The sequence below is a fragment of the Anthonomus grandis genome, chromosome 10, assembly GCF_022605725.1.
Source record: "Anthonomus grandis grandis chromosome 10, icAntGran1.3, whole genome shotgun sequence".
In the NCBI taxonomy this organism is placed as follows: Eukaryota; Metazoa; Arthropoda; class Insecta; order Coleoptera; family Curculionidae; genus Anthonomus; species Anthonomus grandis.
In genome coordinates, this window is record NC_065555.1 from 16,439,312 (window position 1) to 16,465,227 (window position 25,916).

General features: G+C 33.0%; 1 protein-coding gene across 2 annotated transcripts in view; it reads left to right on the plus strand.

Annotated features, from left to right (window-relative positions):
• The window catches only part of LOC126741612 (protein CREBRF homolog), a 75,114-nt gene that overhangs the window by 22,053 nt on the left and 27,145 nt on the right, over window positions 1–25,916 (plus strand). For both annotated transcript variants that reach the window (XM_050448115.1, XM_050448116.1), the window contains exons 5-6: window positions 8,205–8,300; window positions 8,363–8,509. In XM_050448115.1, the coding sequence (XP_050304072.1) occupies window positions 8,205–8,300; window positions 8,363–8,509 (243 nt within the window). The remainder of the gene's footprint in view (window positions 1–8,204; window positions 8,301–8,362; window positions 8,510–25,916) is intronic.

Genomic DNA, 25,916 nt, shown 5'->3' on the forward strand with positions numbered 1-25,916 from the left:
AATGAACCAAGCGCGTGGACGTTTCACGCACTTCCATTTCTATCTGAAGTGGAAATACCAGATAAAGGAAAAAATTCCATGAATCGAACCAAGGTATATAAAAAAAGTTTAAAAGTTGTTTATATCCTTAAAGCGCCTCAGATATTGCATTGCAAGTCTCCATGACAATTTCACTTATAGTAGTGGGAGAAATTACAGCACAGCAGAATATTTTAAATCCTCGAATGATCTTCCAGTTGCCAGAAAACGCAAAGTTACTGCTAATCTTTCATTTGCTGATATAGGATCGCTCATGTTTGTTCGTTGTTTCATAATATAAGGCTTAACCAAGTCCAAAAGTTCGTTGTACACTACACGTCTTGTCATTAGGAAATAATTTTTGTAATCCTCAGGGTCTGTGTCTTTAATAAAATTTAATAAATTCAGATGGGTATATTTTTCACGTTGACTAATCCAGCGTCTCTTTTGCTTATTACGTTAAGCACTTGTTAAATGTTAAATTATAATAGCAGCGCAAGCTTTCTTTTTATAATCCATAGCAAAATAACTAACAGATAAATGACGCGAACGCTTTAACTGCTTCAAGCAGCAGAGGATTGGAGCAAATCAGCAGACTGGTGACTGAACACACTTCAAGAGACGATTCGAGCAGACTGATGACTGATAGAAAATACTGATCGTGTGAGGTCGCGTGAAAAATACTGACGACATACTGTCAGTCTTCAAGACTGTCAGTAATACTGATCGTGTGAGGGGCGCTTAACTATTTTACTCTTCAAGATAAATAAATAAAATTTGGTATATTGATGGAATTGCTATAAGAGCATCTTATGACATTTTCAGTTGTTTTGCGTCATTTCCTGTTGAACCGGAAGTGACACTAACTTTTTTATTTTAAATGAGACACTTGGTATATTATAATGTATTTTGGTAGAAAATGTTATTCTGAGAAAATTGATACTACATTTACTACTTTATATTTTATACTTATAGAAAAAATCAATTTTTAAATTTTTTTTAATAGGGTACCATGAATGCTTTGAAAGTGTTCCCTTTTTCCTGTGTCACCCGGTATAGCATCGTGAGTACCTTTCGATGCCTAAAAGCCAAACTGTCCTGTTGTATACGTAACGATTGTAAATAGTTCCAAGCCCTCCTTTTGACAAGTTTTTCGATAGAAATTGGGCGGTAATTACTAGGATCTTCAGAGATCACACGTTTAAATAAGTACCAAAGAAAATTTTAGACAGTCCTGAAGCCAAGATAAGATATAGGTTTAGTTCTAGAAGACAAGTGCTTAATTAGACCTCTTGACTATATCTCTAGACTATACCTACTCGGACAGAAACATTTAACCCATGTTCGGTAATTAATACTATATCAGGAAATCCTATACTATCTAAAAACATATAAAATTATCACATTTATTCCTTAAAGACTGACTATTTATTTATACTCTATTTCAGAAGTGTGTAAAGCAATAAAACCTCATTAGGTATGCAAAAGTGGTACCTGGTGATCCACCAATATTTTATGCCACTACCTTAGTTTCAATGTAAAATTCTTTCTTTTCGTTGATTGCAGGTAGTGCCACCCGGTTTTGGGTCAATTTATGAGTTTTGCCCATTGTTACCCACTGATAAACATTGAAAACGGTTCGCCAAAGGCGTGCAACTGGGACTTGTTTTTTACCTTATAATTAATGTACTTAAATGCTATTTTATTTTAGAAAGTTACTTTTGTTTAAATGGAATAATATATTTTTTTCACAAATTTATTGAACATAATATGTAGAGTAAAACAGTTGAAAATGTCACTTTTGGATCTGGCACTTTTTGAACAGTGTATAACAATTTTAAATTATAATAGATTATAGTCTTCTTCGTCATCTGACGAACTGTCATCACCTCTTGACATTATAATTAAAGGATCGACTGTCTGATCGATGAGGTTGTCAAGATCCCACATTTTGTCCTCTTGCTTAATTACATGCTGGACTGCTTTTCGCCAATTCTCTGGTGTCGCTTCCGTAATGGCTTGATCAAACAGTAGCTTAACATCTTTTATTTTAAAAGTCAACATCTTTCAAATTAAAAGTGTTTTGTCTTGCTACAAATCCTTTTACCTGCGCCCATATCAGTTCTATAGGATTTAGTTCGCAATGATATGGCGGTAAGCGCAGTACAGTTATATTATATTTTTCGGCTATATCTTCCACGGCGTATTTCATGAAACGAGTTTTGTGTAAGTTTGCTATTGCCAGCAGTTCTTTTTTTATCAAATTTGCTTCAAACGCAATACCTTTTGCAGTCAGCCAATCGATAATTTCTTGCTTTCTCCAACTTGAAGTTGGCGTCTTCTCTATTCGCCGTGAATGATAGCTTGCGTTATCCATAACCACCACCGAATTAGCCGGAAGAAATTTTATCATTTCACCAAAATAGTCCTCGAAAACGTCTGAGTTCATGTCTTCATGGTAATCTCCTGTGCGAGTCGACTCAAAGGTTAGCAGACCTTCTTTTAAAAATCCCTCTTCGCTTCCAATATGTGTGATTATAAGTCTTTTTCCTTTTCCCGAAGGTACTTTAATACCCGTAGACAGGCCTTCTATGAAAGCTTGGCGAGCAATGGTTATATTTTTGTCTTGCCACATTTTTTGGACTATATAACCTTCGTTAATCCACGTCTCATCAAGATAAAAAACTTTCTTTTGCTCCCTGCGGTACTGCTTGATACTTCTCAAGTATTGTCGTCTCCAACAAACACTTTCGTCGCTCTCCAGTAAAAGTGCTTTGCGGTTATGCTTTTCCCAGGCAAAATCCATATTTTTTAAAGTTTTCCATAAAAGTTTTCTACTTATCAACGGAATACTGTCATCTCGGCCAAGCTCCATTAAAATTTTGTCTAGGGTGGGTATTTCCTTTTTAAAATAAAAAGAGTGAACTTTTCTTCGAATTATACATTTAGCATTTTCATCAAGGACTTTTGTAGGTCGTCCTGACTTTTGCTTGGGAGATTCCACTTGACCTGCTACTTTTCTTTCCCGCAACAATTTGAAAATGGTGGACTTTCCAATTCCACTCATTCGAGAACATTTTTCAACAATTTCTTGCACAGTAAAACTAGGGTAATCGTGTTTTATGCAATCATGTACATTTAAAATAATAACTTTTTCACTCAGCGATAGTGGAGAATTTTTAGTACGTCTTTTTGTTGGACTGAATACCTCCATTTTTTAAATATTGGGATAATAATATTGTGATTACACTACAGCGTAGCAGTGACTACTAACGTTTAAAATATGATTTAAAAGTATTTATAGTCTGTATATATTACCTGACCCCATTTTTGCATGTTACAAAGCGTTAAAAGATAGGTACCTATACAAAAGGATTAAAATTATTTATTTAGTATTTAATCTCTTTCAAAATAAAGGCATTTAATCCGTGAAAATTAAATTCATAAATATTATAAGTACCTGCGCCTATGAACTACCACGAAATGTAGCCAAACAGAACGGAATTCCCCAGTTTATTGCTCCATACACTTCTGAAATAGAGTATAATAACAATAATGAAATAGTCCCAGTGTCCTTAAATAGAACGTTTAGGTAATTTAAAGTTAAAAATAATTTGTTGGGGAGTTTGAGTGCTCAAAAAGGACTAGAATGAAATCATTAAAAATCAAATAAAATAATTAATATTCATTATCTCTGGTACGGTTTTGCCTTCTGGGTATACTCTAGCAATTATATTCTTCAAATGTTGTTTATTATCCAAAAAAGATCCATTTGGTACATTTGTGGGGTAAATTACAGGGTTTTCTGTCGTCCGCTTTTCGTCCAAGAAGAAATATTAACTCTTCCAGGCCTATTCATTTTTGAGACTGCTTGCTTGATCTATAAGTACCAATCAAAGTTTACAATTCACATTTATTTACAGTATTTATTAATTAACAATAATGAAATAGTCCCAGTGTCCTTAAGTAGAACATTTAGGTAATTTAAAGCCTTCTTTAAATAATTTGTTTGGGAGTTTGTATTTGCTCAAAAAGGACTAGAATGAAATCATTAAAAATCAAATAATTATTATTCATTATTCATTATCTCTGATACGGTATTGCCTTCTGGGTATACTCTAGCTAGCAGTTATATTCTTCAATTGTTGTTTATTATCCAAAAAAGAGCCATTCGGTACATTTGTGGGGTAAATTCGAGGGTTTCCTGTCGTCCGCTTTTCGTCCAAGAAGAAATATTAACTCTTCCAGGCCTATTCATTTTATTTTAATCTATAAGTACCAACCAAAGTTTACAATTCACAGTTCCCGGTATCCATGCAGGAAACAAGTTCTCCGCTACCTCAACCTGAAGAAAAAAGTCGATATTTTATGATAGTATTAATATATATAATCATCTTCCCATCTTGATTAAAAACTCCCTATCCCTAAGAATGTTCAAATAACAGTTAAGAAAATTGTTTATTGTAAGGCCTACTATTCTCTCGGCAAATTTTTTGGGGATTCCCTGTGATTTGGTATTGTGAATACTGTGTAGTGCAGCTTTTTAAAATTGTGGTTTGTAACTATGCATCTGTTAGAACTTTATTGTGATATGTCTAATTTTAACATATTTTAATCTATTTACGTGGTTTACTTTTCTGTATTTTTTTGTTTAAGTGATTTTTTTAAAATTTTTAATTATAACTGTATTTAATGCTTTGTTTATGACATTTTATTTATGTTAAAACAATACAGCAATATTTGATTTGAACATTATAACCAATGTGAACAAATGTGCTCTTCCAAAATCACATTGGGATTACCAAATTCTTAAAAAGTTAAAGTCAAATTCTTTATACAGGAATAGTGACTATGCAGTGCAAGTCATTAATAAAATTGGGCCTATTAAAATCTACTTAGGAAATTTGACTAGGAGTACACTTATTAAGCTGAAATGCATATTCAGTTTAATATTAAATTTATAAATATGGTTATTAACTTCCTTGTTATTTTCCGAAAAAGATGCAGATACTAAAATAATCTTTGTATTTAAAGAATTTTTAAGTTCAAAATTCAAACCTTTAAATGAATGATTTTTTTTTTCAAAGTCATTTGACTCAATGCTCAAAATCACAGTAATATTTAGAGACAAGTCGAAAGTTGTAAAAAGACAAATCTTCTGTGACTTGTCCACTAAGTGCATTAGGCTTAACAATAGTATGGAGTTTATAAATATTAAATTTAGAATACCCAACTATATCAGACTGTATAATATCGGTTTAGAAATACTTATATACACCCAAAATCGCAATATGTCGCTCACGATTCCTTTTTGGAAGGACTCAGATTACCTTCTACTTCACGTAGTTCATAATATAAATTATTTACGGGATGGGGTGGTAAAGTTGTAGTTGGTGTACTACCTTGTGAAGGTCCTATTCTTTCAATACTGCTGGATTCAACCCTGGATGTTGATACCGTAAAGTAAGACTTTAGCTTGATTTTTAACAGAGCCATTTTATCCGAGTATAATTTGTTCTTGGATTGAAGCAAACGAATGGTAGAAATCATGTGTCGGCTCATGACACAATTTTCTGGTGAAGGTCATTTTATTGTTGCAAGACACACAAGTTTGCCGCAAGTCCAGAGCTTGCTGGGATGAAAAAAATAAGACGATGGCCATTTCCGAAGTTATTTAATTAGTAAAAACCTCAAAACTCGTTAAATTTGCTAATATTCAAGTACAAAATGTCGACAAAAAAAAAAGAGAAAAGCGGACATTTAAGAGAATAGTTAAGAAACTGAAAATTTGTTAAGAAAATGAGGAAAAGAAAATGTCCTAATTAAAACTGTCCTTACTACCAAAATCGTTTACTGCGAGTTACGTTTTTATTCTCAAGAACTCCTTTATATTAGTGTAAAAAAATAACTATGAAAATATTGTATATGGCTTCAAAGTCATGCCAAATAATCATCTGGTCTTCTAAAGGGAAAAGTAGATAAATACTGTTTAGGGGTTCCTAGACAGTATTTATTTACTTTTCCCTTTTACAGAAGTAAAAAATTCAAAAAATACATATGTACTTAGAAAGCTAAAATACTCATGGTATATTTAAAAAATATCAATACCAAACAGGTCATTCCTAAAGAAACGTTCCAGGATCATTCTCTCAAGTGTCCGAAGATTGTAGATCTTTGGAGGTTATTTCCTAAACATTCTTGGATAGTAGTATAATTGGATATAAATATATTGCTATTTCTGGTAAATAACGATTACTGGAAGTTTCTAATTATTTAACTCTCTTCAGTAGTACTACTTTATAAAAAGTAAGAGAAAAGTATGTAAGTATCAAACAAGAAAAAGATATAAATACAGTGCAGACGTATAAATAAAATTATGGTTTGTAGAATAAAAAGAGGAAGAAACTGGATTAAATTACTTGGAAGACATTAAAAATGGATCCTAAATGGAAACTATGATTTTTCTTCTCAAAGGAAAAGCTTCCCAATTTTAGAAAATGACATCAAATGTCTTGAATGTATAGTAAACTATTATAAATTCCAAAATACATAAAACGTTTACCAACAATTCAGAAGAAATAAAATATTAATTTAAATCCCAGCAAGAAACTTGGATCATATAATAACGCAAGCAAGGCAAAATATATCAGATCCTAAGTTCACAATCGAGTTTGAATATTTTGGGAAGTTTTTAAAATTGGATTTATTATCTATTTAAGGAAATGAAGGCTTATTGGATAAAATATAACTGGAAGGAACATTTTTCATTATTCTATTATTTAGATATACGGGATAAATACTTTAAAAAATGATCATAATGGAATCTATTTTAACATAAGGTTATACTGTATCATGTAGTTTTTTTTTGATAAGGCACAATTTATCTTATCTGGTTCAATCAAACTACAGCAAAAGTATTATTTTATTAAACGCCTGCCTTCTTATATACCTTATAAATAAAAAAGTAATAATATCCTATAATATGAGATTAAATAAACCATGCAATAACAACAATGGATTATAAATACAATTCCTATGAATTTAGTCATGTTTAATGAGCTTTTCATCAAATCAACAACAAATGATATCATTGGCCTATTTAAAAAATAAAAAAAAATCTGGCTTATTACTTAAATTGTCTAGGGAATTTGAAAACTGACTTCAACTGCTTAAAAGGGATTTAAAACCCCCCCTAGTAATCTTGAAAAATCACTTCAAATGCCTAAAATTAAGCTGTTTAATATGGAGTAGTAACAAGTACATTTAAGAAGCTGTCTGTCGAAGAGCATGGATGGTACATACTTATTTCATAAAAGTATTAAAAAGACTCTTAACTGTATAATATCAAGGAGATCAAATGCAACAACATAGACAAACCATATCTTTCTTTGAATTTGTATATAGGCCATCCACCTTTACATAGCAGCTAGAAACTGTTGTAAACATTGAAAAAAGGATGTAGATAAGACCATTAGGTGTGCAGTTTACTGTCCCAGCTAACGGTGTAGCTTTAGAGCCTAATATAGACTTTAGAAGCAAATAGAAATTTCAAAAGCTTTCTATATTTCTAACAGAGGGAAAACTTGAAGGAATATTTTTGAATCTTATATAGGATCTTGGGTAGATTACATTGAATATTTCATTTTTTCAGTCTTAAGATGGGACGTTCTTTCTCAGAAATAGTTTTTTGCACAAAAAACATGTCCTACTTTTGATTATATATATATTTTTTGATTTATTAGGTGTTGCCATTTTGACAAGCGTCTGAGCCATACCTGATTTTTTCACTTTTAATACGTGGATTTATATTAATTAACATACATTTTGTGATTTATTAGGTGTTGGCATGCATTTACAGAAAAATAAGTAAAGAGGCTCAAATTCATATTTTTTAAATACTTTTAGCCCATAAGTCGTGATTAATTTCCGTTTTTATTCTTTAATTTTCTCCCTGTTTTCCTCAATTTTAGTATACTTTGTATCATCACTTTCAATAAACTTACTAGCTGAGATCTATTTTATATTTATATCGACGTCTCTACAAATATCATTGTCACTGTCAGGATACAATGCTTTCAATTCTTAGCAATTCTAACGAAAATAGTCTAAGCGTCCGTAGTACTATTATTTTCTTCCCTTAACTATTTATATTATATTTATATATTTATATTTCTTTGTGGTTTCAGGTTTAATGTTTTATAAAGAATTAGAACTGCCCTCGGGAGTTACAACGGCAAACTATGACATTAATTCAAGAACTCCAGTGTCTGCACTATCACCAGGTAACAAAACACATAAAAAATTTCATTTTTACATTGGAAAATGAAAACTGATTGACTTTTAGGTAGTCCCGCAAGTTCAAGTTCCTCAATACTAAATTCGCAACCTTCTCCGAAACATATACTAAACCTACAGCCTAAACAGAGTACTTTACACGAACTTCTTATGAGAAAAGACAAGGTTGAGTCCTCGCCTGAGAGGTCAATCTTAGGTAAGTTTTCGTTTTAAAGGGTACAGCCATTTTAATATTAAATGCAAATTATCAAAATACAATTTTAGATTCTGCGTGAAATTCTATGCATTATTCGTTCAACATATCACTAACAATTTTGAAAGAAAATTATGTAACTTCTTGGCTATTTTATGCTAATCTAAAAACACTAATCTTCTGAAACATTCCCAATAGCATTTTCCTTTAATAACTCCAAAGGAAACACTTCAAGGGTGTAGGATCTGGGGATCTTGCTGGCCATTCTATAGCAACAACATTACATATCAATAATATACTGATTTATATTTTGTCTCGGTTAATTTTTGGACGATTTGGATGTAGATGATGCAGTGATTGTAGATCTTGTAATGGGTCTTTTCACCATATTTCTTATTAAAGAAGTTCTTCTTGACTTCTCGTTTTGGCTCCGCAAACATTTTGTTTAAATATAATTACCGTAGAGAAAATGTCCAGGGGTGTAGGATCTAGGCATCTTGCTGGCTATGTTAACATTATACACGTCCGACAAATTTCTTTTTTGGCTGCCCAAATACCCATGCAATAAAATGTAATAGAAATTCTTAGGCAAAGCTTTAAGTTAAAAAGGGAACGACAATGCTTAATCGATTCCTTTTTTGTGCTTGCAGCTAAGAGGGAAATACTGAAATCTCCATGTTAAATTTAGTTCGAACTGTTGTAGTTAGTAGAGGGTGAGTAGGAGAAACGATATCGTTATGTTTTTTTCGTTTGTGACTTATTGCAGATTAATACATTGATTTCCGCACCCAAGACCTTCGTTGGCCGGGCGTGTATATTTTTATACGAAAGTTAAACAGTCTGAGCTCACTATTGGGATTTCGGTAGCTACAGGAGATGCAAAAGATGTGAATCGGATCAAAGTTACGCAATTTTAAATAGCGATAAAGATTCGTCAAATTTTCAGTAGGTCCCAAAGTTATCCGGAAAAATCCGAATCAGATCAGACCTTTTATGAAAAATCGATTTTCTTTTCTAGTTAGTGGTTTTATTTTAAATAGGGGAGAGTTGCTAAAACAGGATACCTAAAGTGCTTTACTGATTACTGATTTATTTGATCATTTGTTACTAAATATACAATAGAATAAGACAAGTCAGGAGAAAGAAACTGATAATCCTAACTAACTTATTTAAAAGAGTAAAACTATTATAAAAAAACCTAATTACACACATTAAAACTTAGAAACTATAATAACCACAAAAGCACCAACAAACAGTACAAACAAAGTACACACACTGACTAGGTAGGAGTGACTTTCAGCATGTTGCTAAATTCGCTGGTATCATAGACGACAGAACTTATTATAAGCCGTTTTAGTCTATTTTTAAATAAAAGGTGTCCAAATAGGGTATCAGCACTTTATTTGTGCATTTAATCTCAGATGTGGCAACGCCGCCACTTACGGTGGGAGTCAAAATGACTAGCGTCTGCCGCCTGGAAATCACTGTGCCTCTGCAGTCAGATGTGTGGTGCTACGTTGCCGCTATTCATATTAAAATACCGGCTGCATACTGCATATGATGCGCGCCGCACCGGCAGCACTGAGAGATATTTTTTAAGGTGGTAGTTGGTTAAAAATAAAATAGCTTTGTGTTCGAAAAGCCTCCATTGTTCTAAATGGAGGATTCTTTTATTAATTATTTTTTTAAAGGTTATATCGCTACGTACAGGGTACAGTAATAGGACATTATGTACCTATTTATGTACCTATACCTAATTTATATGGATTTTTCAGTTTTGGTTTTTAATGTTAAATAGTTGTCCTTCCTTATATACTAAAATGGGTGACATTTAACATTAGTGCAATCGGAATTACATGAACAAAATTCGAAAGGGCGCGCCTGGGTTGGAGTAAGACTTGATTTTAGAGTTGGATCTCAAAACGGATATCGACCGTGGATGGGTTAGTATCTTTTGAGCCGCGTACCGGGAATATTAACTTTATTTATTACTTTTTTTCGTTTTCACGCAAAAAAATTAATTTTTCCGCATATTTTTCCTTAAAAAAATAAAAATACTATACAATGCCTCTCCTCTTTAAATTTTCTTCAAAAAACGTTTACTCTTGATTGCACTAATATTAAATAGACCGCTAAAATGAGTTAAGAATTGATAAAGGTACCTACTACGATTTCAATGAACTCATAATGTAATAAAATCACATGGTATTTTATTCAACCATTCATGAGATAAATGTGTTGAAAATTGTGCTTGCTATGACTAGGAAAATGTGCAGGATTCTAAAGATGGTAAAAACATATTGCACCTTTCTGAATGTAACCATTAACCTTTGAATTGCTAATTTTTAGGATTCATAAACAGTTTGATATTTTATTCAATAAATACCTAGGTATTTTTTTATATGGGTAAAAAACATAAGATAAGAAAATGCGATTTGTTTATTGTTTATCTGCAAATAGATAATAGATTTAGCTGCATATTACAGACTGAAGAGCATTAAAATAGTAATAATGTAGGATTTGGAATTTTTAAAATATCGCTTTTGAGAAATATGTTTAAATTAGCAATTATTTCAAAAATATTTCAAATTTAGAAAGAAAATGATTTTCTAATGATCTAAACACCATCAATAGAAGGAATAAAGGCACCAATCCAAAATAAAACCATAGTATAGGTGACTAAATTTTATTAATAAAAAACAAAGAAAAAGATAAACTTATTTATGTAGCGAAGGGTTACCAGAAGTAGGACCCAATATCCCAATAAGGAAATGAAACCAATTTCTTACAAAAAAAATGCCGACGTTTCGACCTTATCCTTATATTTAGATCATCTTCAAATGTGGCTGGAAATAACACAATACATGCATAATGTAAATGGATATACATTTAAACCAATCACTTAGCTAATGATATTTGTTTATATCAAAATAAACAAGTAAATACAAAATTGCTAAACATTGAGCCTGCGAGACTGCAAGCGAGCACATAACGGCTCACCCAGAATGCGTTTTAATCATAAAATATGATATCTTTGATGAAAGCGGCAACATTCACTATGCTCTGCCGCGAGAGCGAGCGCCGGCGGCACAAGGAACGGTGGTTCCGCAGACGCTAGTGTCAAAATGTAAACGGTTCAAGCAGTTTCAGTTGCAATGGAGCCGCTTACCGGAGAGCAACGCGCTTTTTGTGTACGTGCATTTTACCAAATTATTAATTCAATCGTAACAGCACGCCGTCTATATCGCGCTCATTACCAATTACATGATATTCAATTATCACCTAGCCCTGATGTTATTAGAAAATGGATCAGAATGTTTGAAGCTACTGTACTTATCTGTACGGAAGCGAAGTCAGACGACTACTCTCAAAAGATCATTTTTACATAATATTTTGACCAAAGACTTGCATCTGCATGCATATAAGATACAGTTAGTGCAGGAATTAAAACCGAGGGATTACAATATACACGGTTAGAATTTGTCAGTGAAATGACGGAACGATTCGTCGATTTCAATAACATTTTATTCAGTGATGAGGCTAATTTTCATGTAAATGGCCACGTAAATAAGCAAAATTGCAGGTACTGGTCTGACGTTAATCCTCGCAGAAAACATGAACGTCCACTGCATAGCCCCAAAATGGTCGTATGGACTGCTATATCTGCTGATGGCATAATTGGACCGTATTTTATTGAAGATCAAAATGGACGGGCGCTTACCGTTAATACCGAGCGGTATTCTGCAATGTTACAAGATTTTCTTGCACTATCTCTCTGACAGTTTCAAGGTTTTAACTTAGAAACCTGGTTTCAGCAGGATGGTGCGACATGCCATACGTCAAATCGGGCAATTGAAGCTGTTCAACAATTATTCCCCAATAAAGTCATTTCAAGAAGAGGCAATATTAACTGGCCTATTAGGAACCCGGACCTGTTGCCACTTGATTATTTCTTATGGGGTTACCTCAAAAGTAAGGTCTACGAGAATAATCCAGCTGATACAAATCAATTAAAGCAAAATATCCAGGAGCAAATAAGATTAATATCAAGGGAAATGTGTGGACGGATTATCAATAACTTCGTTCTCGATTTGAAGAGTGCATACAGCGCAACGGACACCATTTAGACAACATTGTTTTTGGTTCATAAATTTCCATTGACTGTACATTAATTTGCCATAAATAAATGATCATAGAAATATGGTCTATTTGGTTTATGCAAACATCACATTGCTGATACCCTTTTTGGACACCTTGTATATTAAAGTTATTTATTAGTTTTAACGAAGCAGGGAGTTGATTAAATAAGCTAATTCCTCCATAAAAGGGGGTCTTTTTAAAATAAATAAAGTTAAATTTTGGCAAATAAAGAGCATCCTTACATCTAACATTATATACATTAAAATCACTTACTTTGCGGAAATGTTCTTGATTTTTAAATATATAAAACAATAATTTAAATATATAAATTCCGGGCATTGTTAAAATATTATATTTTTAAATGTTTCACGGCAGCTCTCATTATATTTCAAACCAAAAATCAGTCTCATAAATCTTTTCTGGAATACAAATACCCTTTGTGCCTCTGATCTATTATCCCAAAAAAAAAAAAGAAACATGTGAGGTCAAGAGAGGGTACACAATCCCATAGTACACACTCAGTAGACCCTTCATTCCTAGATGCCTTTTAAGGGTAAACAATGAAAAATACAGTCTAGATAGTTTGCTGCATATCTCGTCAATTTGAGAAAGAAAAGATAGGTGTGTCTATTATGTATCCCAAAAACTTGACTGACGATTCGCAGACAATTGAAACAGTATCCAAATCTTCAGAAAAACTCTGAGCTTCCAACACATCCTTTGAGAAACTTATGTATTTAGCTTTTTCCAAATTTATTATAAGGTGATTTCCCTCACACCAATCGTTAAACTTTTTTATAATAGAGCAGCCTTTGCATTCGATTTCCTCCATACTTTCTCCTGTAACTACAATAGTAGTATCGTCTGCGTACATGAACACTTAAACATCGCCAATGAGTTTCCTATGATTTTCCTATTATATGAGAGATCGTTCACATATAATAGGAAAAGCAACGGCCCCAAAGTGCCGCCCTGAGGAGTTCCCAAGTTCGCAGTTTTATTTGATACTCACTAACTATGCTATTGATATCTACTGTTTTTTACCTACAACTTTTTCATTGACTCTTTTTTATGTGTAAGTGTGGTTATTCATAATTGTCTTGATGATAACTTAGAAAAAGTAGTATTTTTTTAAAAAATTAAAATATCATGTTTTGCACACCTGGTCGGGTAAAATGAGATGGTGTTTAAAAATAATTAAAAAAATCACATAAAACCTTAATTATATATAGGGAGCTTAGAAGCAGAACAAAGTATCATTGCAATCATGAGTATCACTTGCAATACTAAAAAAAAATTACATTTTAATCTCGACAAAAATCGCACGAATACGTCTCATCATCATTTTCCACTCCGGCGCTAGCTTTCATCATTTTCTTCCTATTCTTCTGAACTGTTGTCTATTTTCTTTCTCTATGTCATTTTTTTTCTTTTATAATATAGACCTTTCAAAATATTTCAAGTCAAAAAATTAAAGTTAAAGTTTATGAAAATCACAAATCGAAAATTAGTGTTACAGTGTGGCTTCAGCAGGGTGGGATCAGAAAAAAAGAGTTTGGCTGGAGTAAAAGGCATCTGGAATATACAAGCTAATAAAAGTAAATAAATAAGTTAATATTAAATTCTAAAGCCTGAAAAATGGCCACTATCTTCGGACATATTAAATTTAAATAAGTAAAATATAAGCTGCATAGCATTCTTGGATTAACTTCTATTTTTTAATAACAGTAGATTGGTCAAAATTATTGATTCAGCAATTTCGCCTCTAGCATAGAATAAAGATATATAGCGTTGGGTAAAACGGGATAGTAAATGGGATAGTGTCCCGTTTTACCCACCTCCCAGGTATTCCATTTTATCCAAATGCACATGTTTAAAGTTATTTCTAAATTTTCACAACAAAAAAAATTGTGTAATGTTCACCTATCTCTCAAAATGCAACCAAAGACCTACAGAATCATAAAAAATCCCTATTCTTATTTAATTACCGACTTTAATTCAAAAAGTTCGTAACTAAAGACTAACAAAATACATACCGTAACCTTGCTTTTTCGAACTGCCGTTTGTTACTCATCGCAATAAGAAAATTAATAAGAATCTCCAGTTACTACATTTAGACAAATGTTATTTTTCGTGATTAACACCGCCATTCGACTGATGGCGCTGCTTGTTTTGAGAAAAGGAAAGGTATCCTGTTTTACCCAACTATCCTGTTTTGAGCAATCCTCCCCTACAATGATTTACGCACCCAAGACCGTTGTTTGCCGGGCGTGTATTTTATTAACAGATTTGGAGGTCACTATTAAATATTTATTTTAAATCTTAAGAGGGAAAAAGTTCAGGGATATAAGATCCTGGGACCTTTCTGGCCATTCCACGGCTCCAATACCTGATTGTTTAATTAATTTATTCCATATTTTAGCCATTCACTGTGTACATCAATTATATTTATATAATTAAATCACATTGAGAAAACTGTATGGATCCTTCTCTGCGAGGTCGAAAGATAAGGCACATTCTACTACGCTAGTAGTCAATGAATTTTTTTGGCGTTTAACGCTTATCTCTCATGTTAGTTTACGGATTGCGTCACTCGGTATGTAAATGTCGAGCGGGATTATCACTTGCATTAAGTCCGTCCTCTAAAATCGGCGTTATATTGTTTCAGATAATTTTGAATCATATTGACGAAGGTCGCACATTCCGCGTGTCATTTGAAGGTTCAAAATTCAAATGATTATTTAATATGTGCTACATTAATAAAAATTTAATGAAATGGGAAAGTCGTTGGACGGTTTTAAAGTCCGATAGGAGGCAACGTTTTCATACACTATATCGGGGTTAATGTTTTTATTTATTGTAGTTTAATGTTTTGATAAATTAACTATGAATTGCTAAATAATAAACCGTATTTAGTCACATGATTAATAATAAATTAAGACTATTCTCGTTCTTGGAAAATAAACATTTCAAAGTATCAACTTGGGTTTAAATGCGGTTAGCTGATTTTGATTGAGGATTATTACCTTACAACACGGAAAGGCTAGAATTAGTAAACAACTTTGTGGGGTTCAACATGTGCACAGGGGAAAGAGGGATGTTTTGTTTACAGCTTCTGCCTCTTTGGATTGCATTAATTGTGGCTCTAATTACCACAGAAGCTGTGCGTTTCAAGCTAAAGTAGCAGACCAAGATAAAATAGTTAATTGTTGTGATGGGTCCCGAAAAAGTGAGGCTAACCTACAAAAAAACTTAAAAACAGAAGAAAATAGTCTTAAAATAGTAATAAGTGTCGTGAAAGAGTGTCTTCTGGAATTTATGAACCCCTTTAAAAAAGGTATTGAACGGGAAATGAAGGAAATACAAAAATCTGTCCAATATATGTCAGACTGTTTTGACAAACAAAAAGGATCTCTTTTGAAGAAGTTCTTGCTGAAATTAAGTTTTTGAGGGATGAAAACACGAAGAAACCAAATTTGAGGAAATGGAGCAAAAAGAAAAGCTCAACAACATCGTTATTGTTGGGGTTCCAAAACAAAAAGAACCCTGTACACAACAAATTGTGGAGAAAATTCTGCAAAATATGGAGGTGTCCTTGAAAAATGGAGATATAAAAGAAAGTCTCAGATTAAATAAAAATGACAGTGGACCAATCCTAGTGAAATTTGATAACCATCAAATTAAAAAACAGCTATATGCACGGATAGGACAACTTAAGGGAACAACTGTAACGAAATGTGGCTTGGAGGGGAACGACCAAAGACTTTACTTCAATGATGATCTCACACTTAAAATTCGCACACTATTTAAAAAGGCCAGGGAACTGAAACAATCTCGACATTTCAAGGCGGTGTATTGCTCCAGTGGGCACATCTTTGTTAAAAAAAGTGATGCTGAAAGAGCAATAAAGGTAGTCTGTGAAAAGGACCTGCATTCGTTGCAAAAATAATTAAAAGGGATGTATAATATAGAAATGCCAAAGAATTAAGCCTTAAAATTCACTGATCAAAATAATATTTGTGATGAGTATAAAACTCATGATGTGATTACTTGTGATACCTTAGATGAATTAGCCATATTTGATGATAATGAAGACCTTCGCATAATTCATGTTAATATAAGAAGTGCGTATAAAAATTTTGATAATTTGTTAGTATTTTTAGAATCAACCGGTAAAACCTATGACAAAATAGTTATGACCGAAACCCATATCATTTATAACAGTAGCGATTTTAATATTCCTGGCTATTCTATGTTCTGGAATGAAAGTACCCTTAATAAGTTTGATGGTTGTATAATATATGTCAAGCAGCGGCTTTTCCAGAGTTACCAAATTAAACAATCAAATAATCTTAAATGTGCTTACCTGTCTTTGTGTAAAAACAATATTTTTGTTAATATTCTGGGAATCTATAGGTCACCTGCAACAGATGTGAATGATTTTATAGGTAATTTAGGGGACATTTTGAATACTGGCTTTTCCGATAGTAAACAAATATATGTTTTAATGGGAGATATTAATATTAATCTACTTGACACTTCCTCCCCAGTAGTAAATAATTACATAACAATGTTAAACTCTTATGGATTTTTGAGCACAATCAATAAACCAACCCGCATACAACATCAAAGTGCTACCTGTATTGATCATTGCTTCATAAAATGTAATAGTGCTGTATATAATAATCTAAATTCTGTTATATTAAAACAAGATTTCACTGATCACTACCCCATTTTATTGAATATCAAACATGATGCAATTAGTAAATCGGAATAGGCCAGTGTTTCGGAGGGTCAACTTTACTACTTTGAAACAAAAACTATCTCTTGAAACTTGGGACTCTGTTCTTGAAAAAAACAATTCCAACTCTTGTACGGAAAAATTCATGAATCTGTTGCAGCAGTATGTGGAGATGTGTTTGACTGGTCATGAGATAAATAACAAACAATTAAGATTGAAACCATGGATCACAGGTGGACTCTTAACATCTATTCGTAGAAGAGACAAACTAAAAAAATATATACATTAAATCTAAATAACGCTGAAGCATTAAATACCTATCGACAGTACAAAAATAGTTTATGCAAATTAATTAAAAAATCTAAGTATAATTATTACAAAACAAAAATGTAAAAGACTCAAAAAAAAATCTGGAAAATAATAAAAGAAGCCACAAATGATTTCATTATTAAATCTGATATAAAAGCAATTTGTAACGATGATGGCATTGAAATTACTGAAAAGAATTTGATGGCAAATGAATTTAATATATACACCAGCAATGTTGGTAAAAAGTTAGCAGAAAAAATTAATCCTCCATCCTGTGAACCAGGGTTTCAACAAAAAGTAAATAACAGTGAATCGTTTTTTCTATCTCCAATTGAAGAGCATGAAATTGTAAAATAAAAAATCTTAAGAATGGTGTCTCTTGTGGAGAAGATGGCATTACATCAGAAGTAATAAAAGATAATCATATTTTTTTACTTAAACCTCTGAAACACATTATTAACATCATTTTTAGTTCGGGAGTATATCCAACTGTTCTGCCCTGCTTTATAAGCAGGGTGATAGAAGGTTAATGAATAATTATAGACCAATTGCAATAATAAGTACTGTTAGTAAAATAATAGGAAAATGCCTTAAACATAAATTAATGATATTCTTGAATAAACATAAATTATTATCCGAAAGTCAGTTTGCTTTTAAAGATAATGTTAATACAGAAAATGCATTGTGCAAAGTGACAGAACAAATTATAAAGTCTTTAGATAGCAAAGAGAAAGTAGTGGCAATATTCCTGGACTTGGCCAAAGCCTTTGACACTGTGGCACATCACATTTTATTAAACAGATTATATGATATGGGGATAAGAGGAATAGCAAATAATCTATTCAGTTCATACTTGAGTAACAGAACTCAGAAAGTACAATTAACAGAGGAGAAAAGTGATCCTGTAAAAGTGGGAGTTGGTGTGCCACAGGGTACAGTGCTGGGGCCAGTCTTGTTTAACATCTACATGAATGGGATTTTTTCTGTGTTGAATGAGGGAAGGGTTCTCTGTTTTGCGGATGACAGTGTCATTATAGTAAATGGCAATACATGGCAATCAGCTATTAGAAAAGCAGAATTAGCAATAACATACATAAAGAGATGGTTGGATTTTAGTTTGTTATCACTTATATTGATAAGACCCATTTTATGATGTTTGCATTGACTCAGGCAACCCTTCCTAAAGTTCAAGAGCTCAAGGTACATGATTATCTTTGCGATATACAATCTTTGCACTGCAAATATCAATCTACCGTTAAAAGAAAATGTAATATTAAGTATCTAGGTGTATTCATGGATGAAAATTTAACTTGGAAATCACACATAGAATTTGTAACTGCTAAAATAAGGAAGTTGATTTATAAGTTTTATGAGTTACGTAACATCCTAAATATAAATTAAAATTCTTAAAACTATATATTTATCTTTAATTGAATCAATTCTAAACTATGGTATTATTGTCTGGGGAAATGCTCGAAAAACTTTTATGTCAGCTTTAAATGTAGCACAAAAGTATATAATTAAAATAATGTATTTTAAAAACAGAGGATACCCATCTGAATTGCTATTTCATGAATGCAAATTATTGACATTAGAACAACTCTACATAGTGGCAGCACTTAGATTTATGTTAAAAACAGATTGTTATAAACAGGAAATATCTCATCAATTAAATACTAGAAATTCATCTCGGCAAAATGTTAATATACCTTTAGTAAATAGTTCAGCCATACAGAGACATATCTATTTTCGTGGTCCCAAACTGTACAATTTCCTGCCTCTTTCACTAAGAACAGGAAACTATCGTCAAATTAAACATAGATTTAAAAGTGGCTTATTGATAGTGAGGTAGCAATTAATAATTTTGGCTAGATTAACTTGTTAATTCCTTCTCACTAGATTTCTTTTTCCACTAAATTAGCTTAGTCTCCTTCAATAAATTAACATTATATAACCTCATTATTATTATTATTATTATTATTATTATTATTATTATTATTATTATTATTATTATTATTATTATTATTATTATTATTATTATTATTATTATTATTATTATTATTATTATTATTATTATTATTATTATTATTATTATTATTATTATTATTATTATTATTATTATTATTATTATTGTTTATTGTTCATTTACTTAAGTATTTCTTAAAAATGTAAGTATTAACTACTGCACACACAGATTTATAATCCATTGTGCAGTTTAAAGTAAATTGTATAAAAAACAAATATATTAAGTTTGAATAAATTGAAATTGAAATATTATCGATCTCTGTTGTCAAGTTTACAACCATTTTCAAAAAAGGAAAATTTCAACTATATATCATAATGTTAATTTAATTTATTAATGTTAGATTTTGTATTAAAAATAAAATGTAAAAATATATGGATACTGTGAAAGCTCTCCTTGCGGACAGCTCCTATAAGCGGACGCTCTTATAAACGGACGCGGACATTAGATTTTTCTGTATGTAATCAAAAAATCTCCCATAAGCGGACGCGAAACTCTAATACCCGGACGATTTTTAGTTCCGCTTATTGCAATGTACATATCTACATACCTTAAATTCGGTAATTCCCCGATTTATATTAGGTGATTCCCCATTTACGCATTTCGTTGGTTAGCCAGTATGTAATATTGTGGTTTTTCTTCAGTTCAGGCAAATTCGTAGTTGATTGAGATATTTTATTATTGTAACTGTAAAATGGCACCAAAAAAAAATGATGCTCTCGTTAAAGGAAAAGATGGAAGTTGTTAACGTATTAGACAGAGAAAGTGTTTTGGTTCGTCATTTGGCAAAAAGGTTTAATATTGGGAAAACGCAAGTAGCTGAAATTGCCAAAAATAAGGCAGATATCAGGAGTAAATGGCAATCAGGAACTAATATAAATCAAAAGAAGGACTTTTTAAAAAAGGAAGGTTTTGCTATAGACAACACATGTTTTGAGTGGTTTGGGAAAGCTAGAAGTCAGAACATTCCAATCTCAGGGCCGTTAGTGAAAATGAAAGCTAAAGAAATCGCCAAAGTAAACTTTGGGCTATAATAATTTCAGTGCGTCCGACGGGTGGCTGCAAAGGTGGCGCAAGAGACATAGTGTGAGTTTCAAATGCATTATCTGGCGAAGCTGCTGCAGTAAATCAAGTTGATGCAGTTGTCACAATTTTTGGAGAAACTGCCGTCCGTGTTGCTTGGCTACAAACCAGAAGACGTGTACAACGCAGATGAAAGTGAATTTTTTTTCGCGCATTGCCCGACAAAACTCTGTCCCTTAAAGGAGAAACATGTGTGGGTGGAAAGTTGTCTAAAGATAGAGTAACCATTTTATTCTGTGCAAGTATGGCAGGTGAAAAATGCGATTTGATTGTGACCGGGAAAGCGGCTCGTCCCCGTGCTTTAAAAAACGTTGCTATTAAGGATCTACCAGCGACTTGAAAATTCAACAAAAAGGCATGGATGACCCGAGAAATCATGTTGTTACTGAGTGGTTACTGGAATTCGACCGGAAAATGGGAATCCAAAAAAGGCAAGTTCTTTTATTTTTAGACAATGCTTGCTCTCATCCTCATGATCTGAAAATGAAAAATGTGAAAATTATATTTTTACCGCCAAACACAACTTCAGTTTGTCAGCCCTTGGATCAAGGTATTATACAGAACTTTAAATTTTATTATCGGCATTTGATTTTAAAACATATTTTAACAAAAATTGACCATGTCCAAAGCTTATCTGAGCTTACAAAGTCTATTCATGTGTTAGAAGCTTTGTATTTTATAAAAACAGCATGGGATAAAGTAAGTTCCTCTACAATTAAGAACTGTTTTGGCAAAGCTGGATTCAGAAAAAGTGGATGTAGCTCAGAATTTGCTGAGCAAAATTATTGCGATGCTGAAGACGATCTGCCCTTAGCAACACTTGCTCAGTTACTGCGACATGCCAAACATTTAGGAGTAGTAGACCCCCAGAAAGTAGATGATTTCCTGGCCTTAGACAATAACATAACAACAGAAGAAAATGCCATTGACAACTTTTCGAATTTGGATGTAGAAAGCCCAGGCCAACTTGAATATGGTAGTCCAAACGACTCAGAAGAAGAAGTGGAACTGGTGGACTCACTAAGAGGTTCAAAAACTATAAATTCATATGGGGAAGCTCTAAATCATATTTCTATATTGAAAAAAATTGCCAAAGATGATTTCACTGCATTTCAACATTTAAAAAATTTAGAAAGTTATTACGAAAATTGTCTCCTTCAGCAAAAGATGGTGAAATTTCATCAGACAAACATTTTAAACTTTTTTCAAAAAGCTAAAGAATAATGTTTTTTTTTTATATTTATTTTTAATTTTTTTTTTGTGTTACGGAACCGTGAGTGTCCGCTTATGGGAGCTTTCACTGTATATAAATATATCTTCAAAGCAAAAAAAAATTATTAACATTTTTATTCCTAAAACCGCTTAAAAAAATTGAAATGAAAAACGGCAGGCAAAAGCTGATGTCATCTTGTAAAATGTCATCCTGACAAACGGCTTTGTGTTTATATTCGGCATTTGTGAGTTCGTTAGTTCCGTGTTTGGGTAGAGGTTGAGGAAATTCAGTGCTTTCGTGAATTGTTACGATAGTAAAAACTTGTGCCAACTTGGACAACTGTAAGAAATATTAAAGAACAGTAGGCTTAGTGTTATATTAATTTTACGAATCCGTTCGGTTTGTTTAGAATGTAAGTATTTGTAAAGAACGACTCGAACGGATAAGGTTTTTTTTTTGCTGAGGAATGCAAACACGGTACAGGAGTTAGTTTTAGTTTTGGCTTGACTGTTCGAAAGCAGAGTATTGATATTAAGCCGGTTTACGAAACTTGTAATAAAAGTATTGTTTTTGTTTTAGAAGAAGTAACTGTGTTTTTGTAACGTTATTATCCTTACATAGCAGCGGTGGGATAATACTCGCGATATTTCTTCGGAGATAAGCTACATACCGTAAAAGTTAGCTAGTGCGTGTGTGATGTGATACAGCTCGTTGTTTACAGAGAATGAAGGTACCCCTTAATGTTAATGTTCCTTGACGTGAGTTGTTAAAAGTTTGAGTGAAAGTTGTTAAAATGGGCAAAAAATCTAAGAAGGGAAAACGCCGGCGATCACCATCCTCCAGTTCTTCTTCATCAAATGAAGACCGCAAGGACCGGAAAATCCGGAGGTTAGAACAAAAGCTAAGCAAGCTGACTGATCAAGTAAGTCATAGTTATAATAAACAAATGACAACTTTTGGTTCGGTTGTCAATGAAACAATTATACCAGTGTTCGACCCTAGTCTGGAAAATTTGACTGTGTGTGAATGGGTTCAAAAAGTGGACGATCTAGCTACCCAGCACGGTTGGGAAGATTTGTTAACTTTAAAGTTAGCTACAAATCGCTTACGTGGTAATGCGCGTAAGTGGTATGATACAGCGCAGGTGGCTAATTTAGACTGGAGCGATATTAAGCAACTCTTACAAAGTAATTTTCCAGGAACAATAAAATTCGGGAAATTATTAGTTGAAGCTGCGCTTTGCAGACCATTTTCAAGTCAAAATTTGGGGGATTATTGCTTCGAAAAAGTGTCAAAACTCAATAAACTTCGTTTACCTATACCCGATGAATTTTTAATAGATAGTGTCATTGAAGGTTTAGTCGACAAAAACGTAGCGTTGGCTGCTAGGGCTGCCAATTTTCAGACGGTCGGAGAACTGGCTAACTATTTAAGTAATATTAGTAGTAATCCTACGAGTTTTAGGGCTGTAGATAAAGGTCCTAAAGTGTTTATTCCGCCTAAAGACGAACAAACTAAACAAAAATATTCTGTTCTTCCGTATGCTAGTGATAAGAGAAATCAAAGTAAGAAGAATGTAGCTTGCTATAATTGTGGCGAAAACCATTTTCTAAATCAGTGTAGAAAACCTTTAAAGAAATGTTTTGTATGTAAAAAGATTGGACATTTGCGGGATGGGTGCCCAACGAACTCGAAGCGCAAAGATAAAGACATTGTGGCGTCTTGTAAAGTATTTAATAGGAACGAACAACATCTGTTTGTAAAAAAGGCCTATGTTAACGGTCGTGAGGTTAAGTGTTTAGTAGACTCAGGTAGTTGCTGTTCCCTCTTAAGATTTTCCTTAGTACAAAAGTTACAACTAAATTATGTTACATGCGAACCGAAAGTTTTGACCTCTTTTAACGGTAATAGGGTTGTTGTAACGAAGGCTACTACTAGGGTAACAGTTGAAGAGGCAAGTGCCGAAGTCAATGTGCTTTTGTTAGATGACCATGAATTACGGTATGATTTTATTTTGGGTACCGACTTTATAAATCAAGAACATATTATGATGTTGAAAGTGCGTGACAAGCTAACATTGCGTACACTAAAACCGTTCAATTTTGATGCTCTAGAGGACTATGATGTTAACATAGTGGAAGTGAATCCTATAACATTAGATATGTTGAAAATTGGCCAGCAAGTTACAGATATCGAAACGTCGCAGTTGTTACAACTAATAAACAAATATCGTGACTGCATTTCTTTTTCGCTGCAAGATCTGGGTAAAACTGATTCGACCCAAATGACTTTAAAATTTAAGTGTGAAGAGCCCGTAGTTTACAATCCTTATCGCATGTCGATTTTTGAAAAGGAAATACTACGTAATATTGTTAAGGATTTGTTGGATAACAATATTATACGTGAGTCGGTTTCACCTTATGCGAGCCCGGTACTTTTAGTAAAAAAGAAAACTGGGGATTATCGTTTAGCGATTGATTATAGAAGATTGAATGCCAAGTTGGTAAAGGAAAAATATCCTCTCCCTTTAATAGATGATCAGCTGGATCGTTTAGGAGGTCATAATTGCTTTATCACACTTGATATGGCTTCTGGCTTTTATCAAGTGCCAATGGCGGAGAAGTCTATTGAGGCGACTGCATTTATTACGCCAGATGGGCATTACGAGTTCCTCAGAATGCCGTTTGGTTTGGCAAATTCGCCACGCCAAGGGCCAATGGGCAGTGCGAAAGAGTGAATAGAACAGTTTTAAACTGTCTGGCAACCACAGCTGGTGGAGATTCAGAAGAATCGTGGGACAAGTACGTAAAACAAATCCAGAGTATAATAAATTGTACATCAAACAAAACAACAAAAGTTTCCCCAATAGAAGCTCTCGCAGGTTATAAGGGCAAAATAGTGGCGGAGTCGAAAATTCTGAATTTTGTGAAGGAAGGTTTGAGTCGTACTGATTTACGTGTATTAAGAACCAAAATAGATGAAGGCATCGCAAAGGAGCAGTTGGCTCAGAAAGAGAGGTTTGATAAGAAGAGGTCCAAAGCAAAGGAGTACAGAGTAGGCGATGTGGTCATGGTTCTTAGAACCGATCACCCAGCAACGAACAGTAGTAGAAAGTTACTAGCAAAGTTCAAGGGTCCCTTTCGTGTTGACAAAGTACTATTTAACGACCGTTATCAAGTCGAAGATTTGAGAGATGGCTCCAAAAGGCTTAAGACGGTAGTAGCTGTGGATAAAATGAAACCATGGGTTTTGTTACGGGAGTAGTTAGTATAGGTCAAAATTCGGTTAGCATTGACCATAATGCAGTCAGCATTGGCCAAAATGCAGTTGGCATTGGGCTTGTTGCAGTTGGCAATGGTTAAAATGCAGTTGGCATTAGTTAAATTGCAGTTGGCAATGGTTAAAATTAAGTTGGCATTAATTAAATTGCAGTTGGCAATGGTTAAAATGCAGTTGGCATTAATTAAGTTGCAGTTGGCAATGGTTAAAATGCAGTTGGCATTAGTTAAATTGCAGTTGGCATTAGTTAAAATGCAGTTGGCATTGGTTAAAGTGCAGTTGGCATTGCTTGAAATGCAGTTGGCATTGGTTGAAATGCAATTTACATTAGTTTAAATGCAGCTGGCATTGGTTGAAATTTAGTTGGTGTTGGCTTTGGTGCAGTTGGCAATATCTAATGAGCCGTTGGCACGAGTTTATCTGAAGTTGACATGACTTATTATTGGTATTAGTTTAAGCAGAAATATCTTAAGTAATGATTTATTTGTTTGTCATCCGACTTAGTATTGAAACTAAATACATATGTGGAAAATCAAGTAATTTATTGCTGTAATAATATTAGAAACTAACTTAAGATTTTCTGTATAAACTTTTATATCATGGTAGATAATTAAAGGTGTTT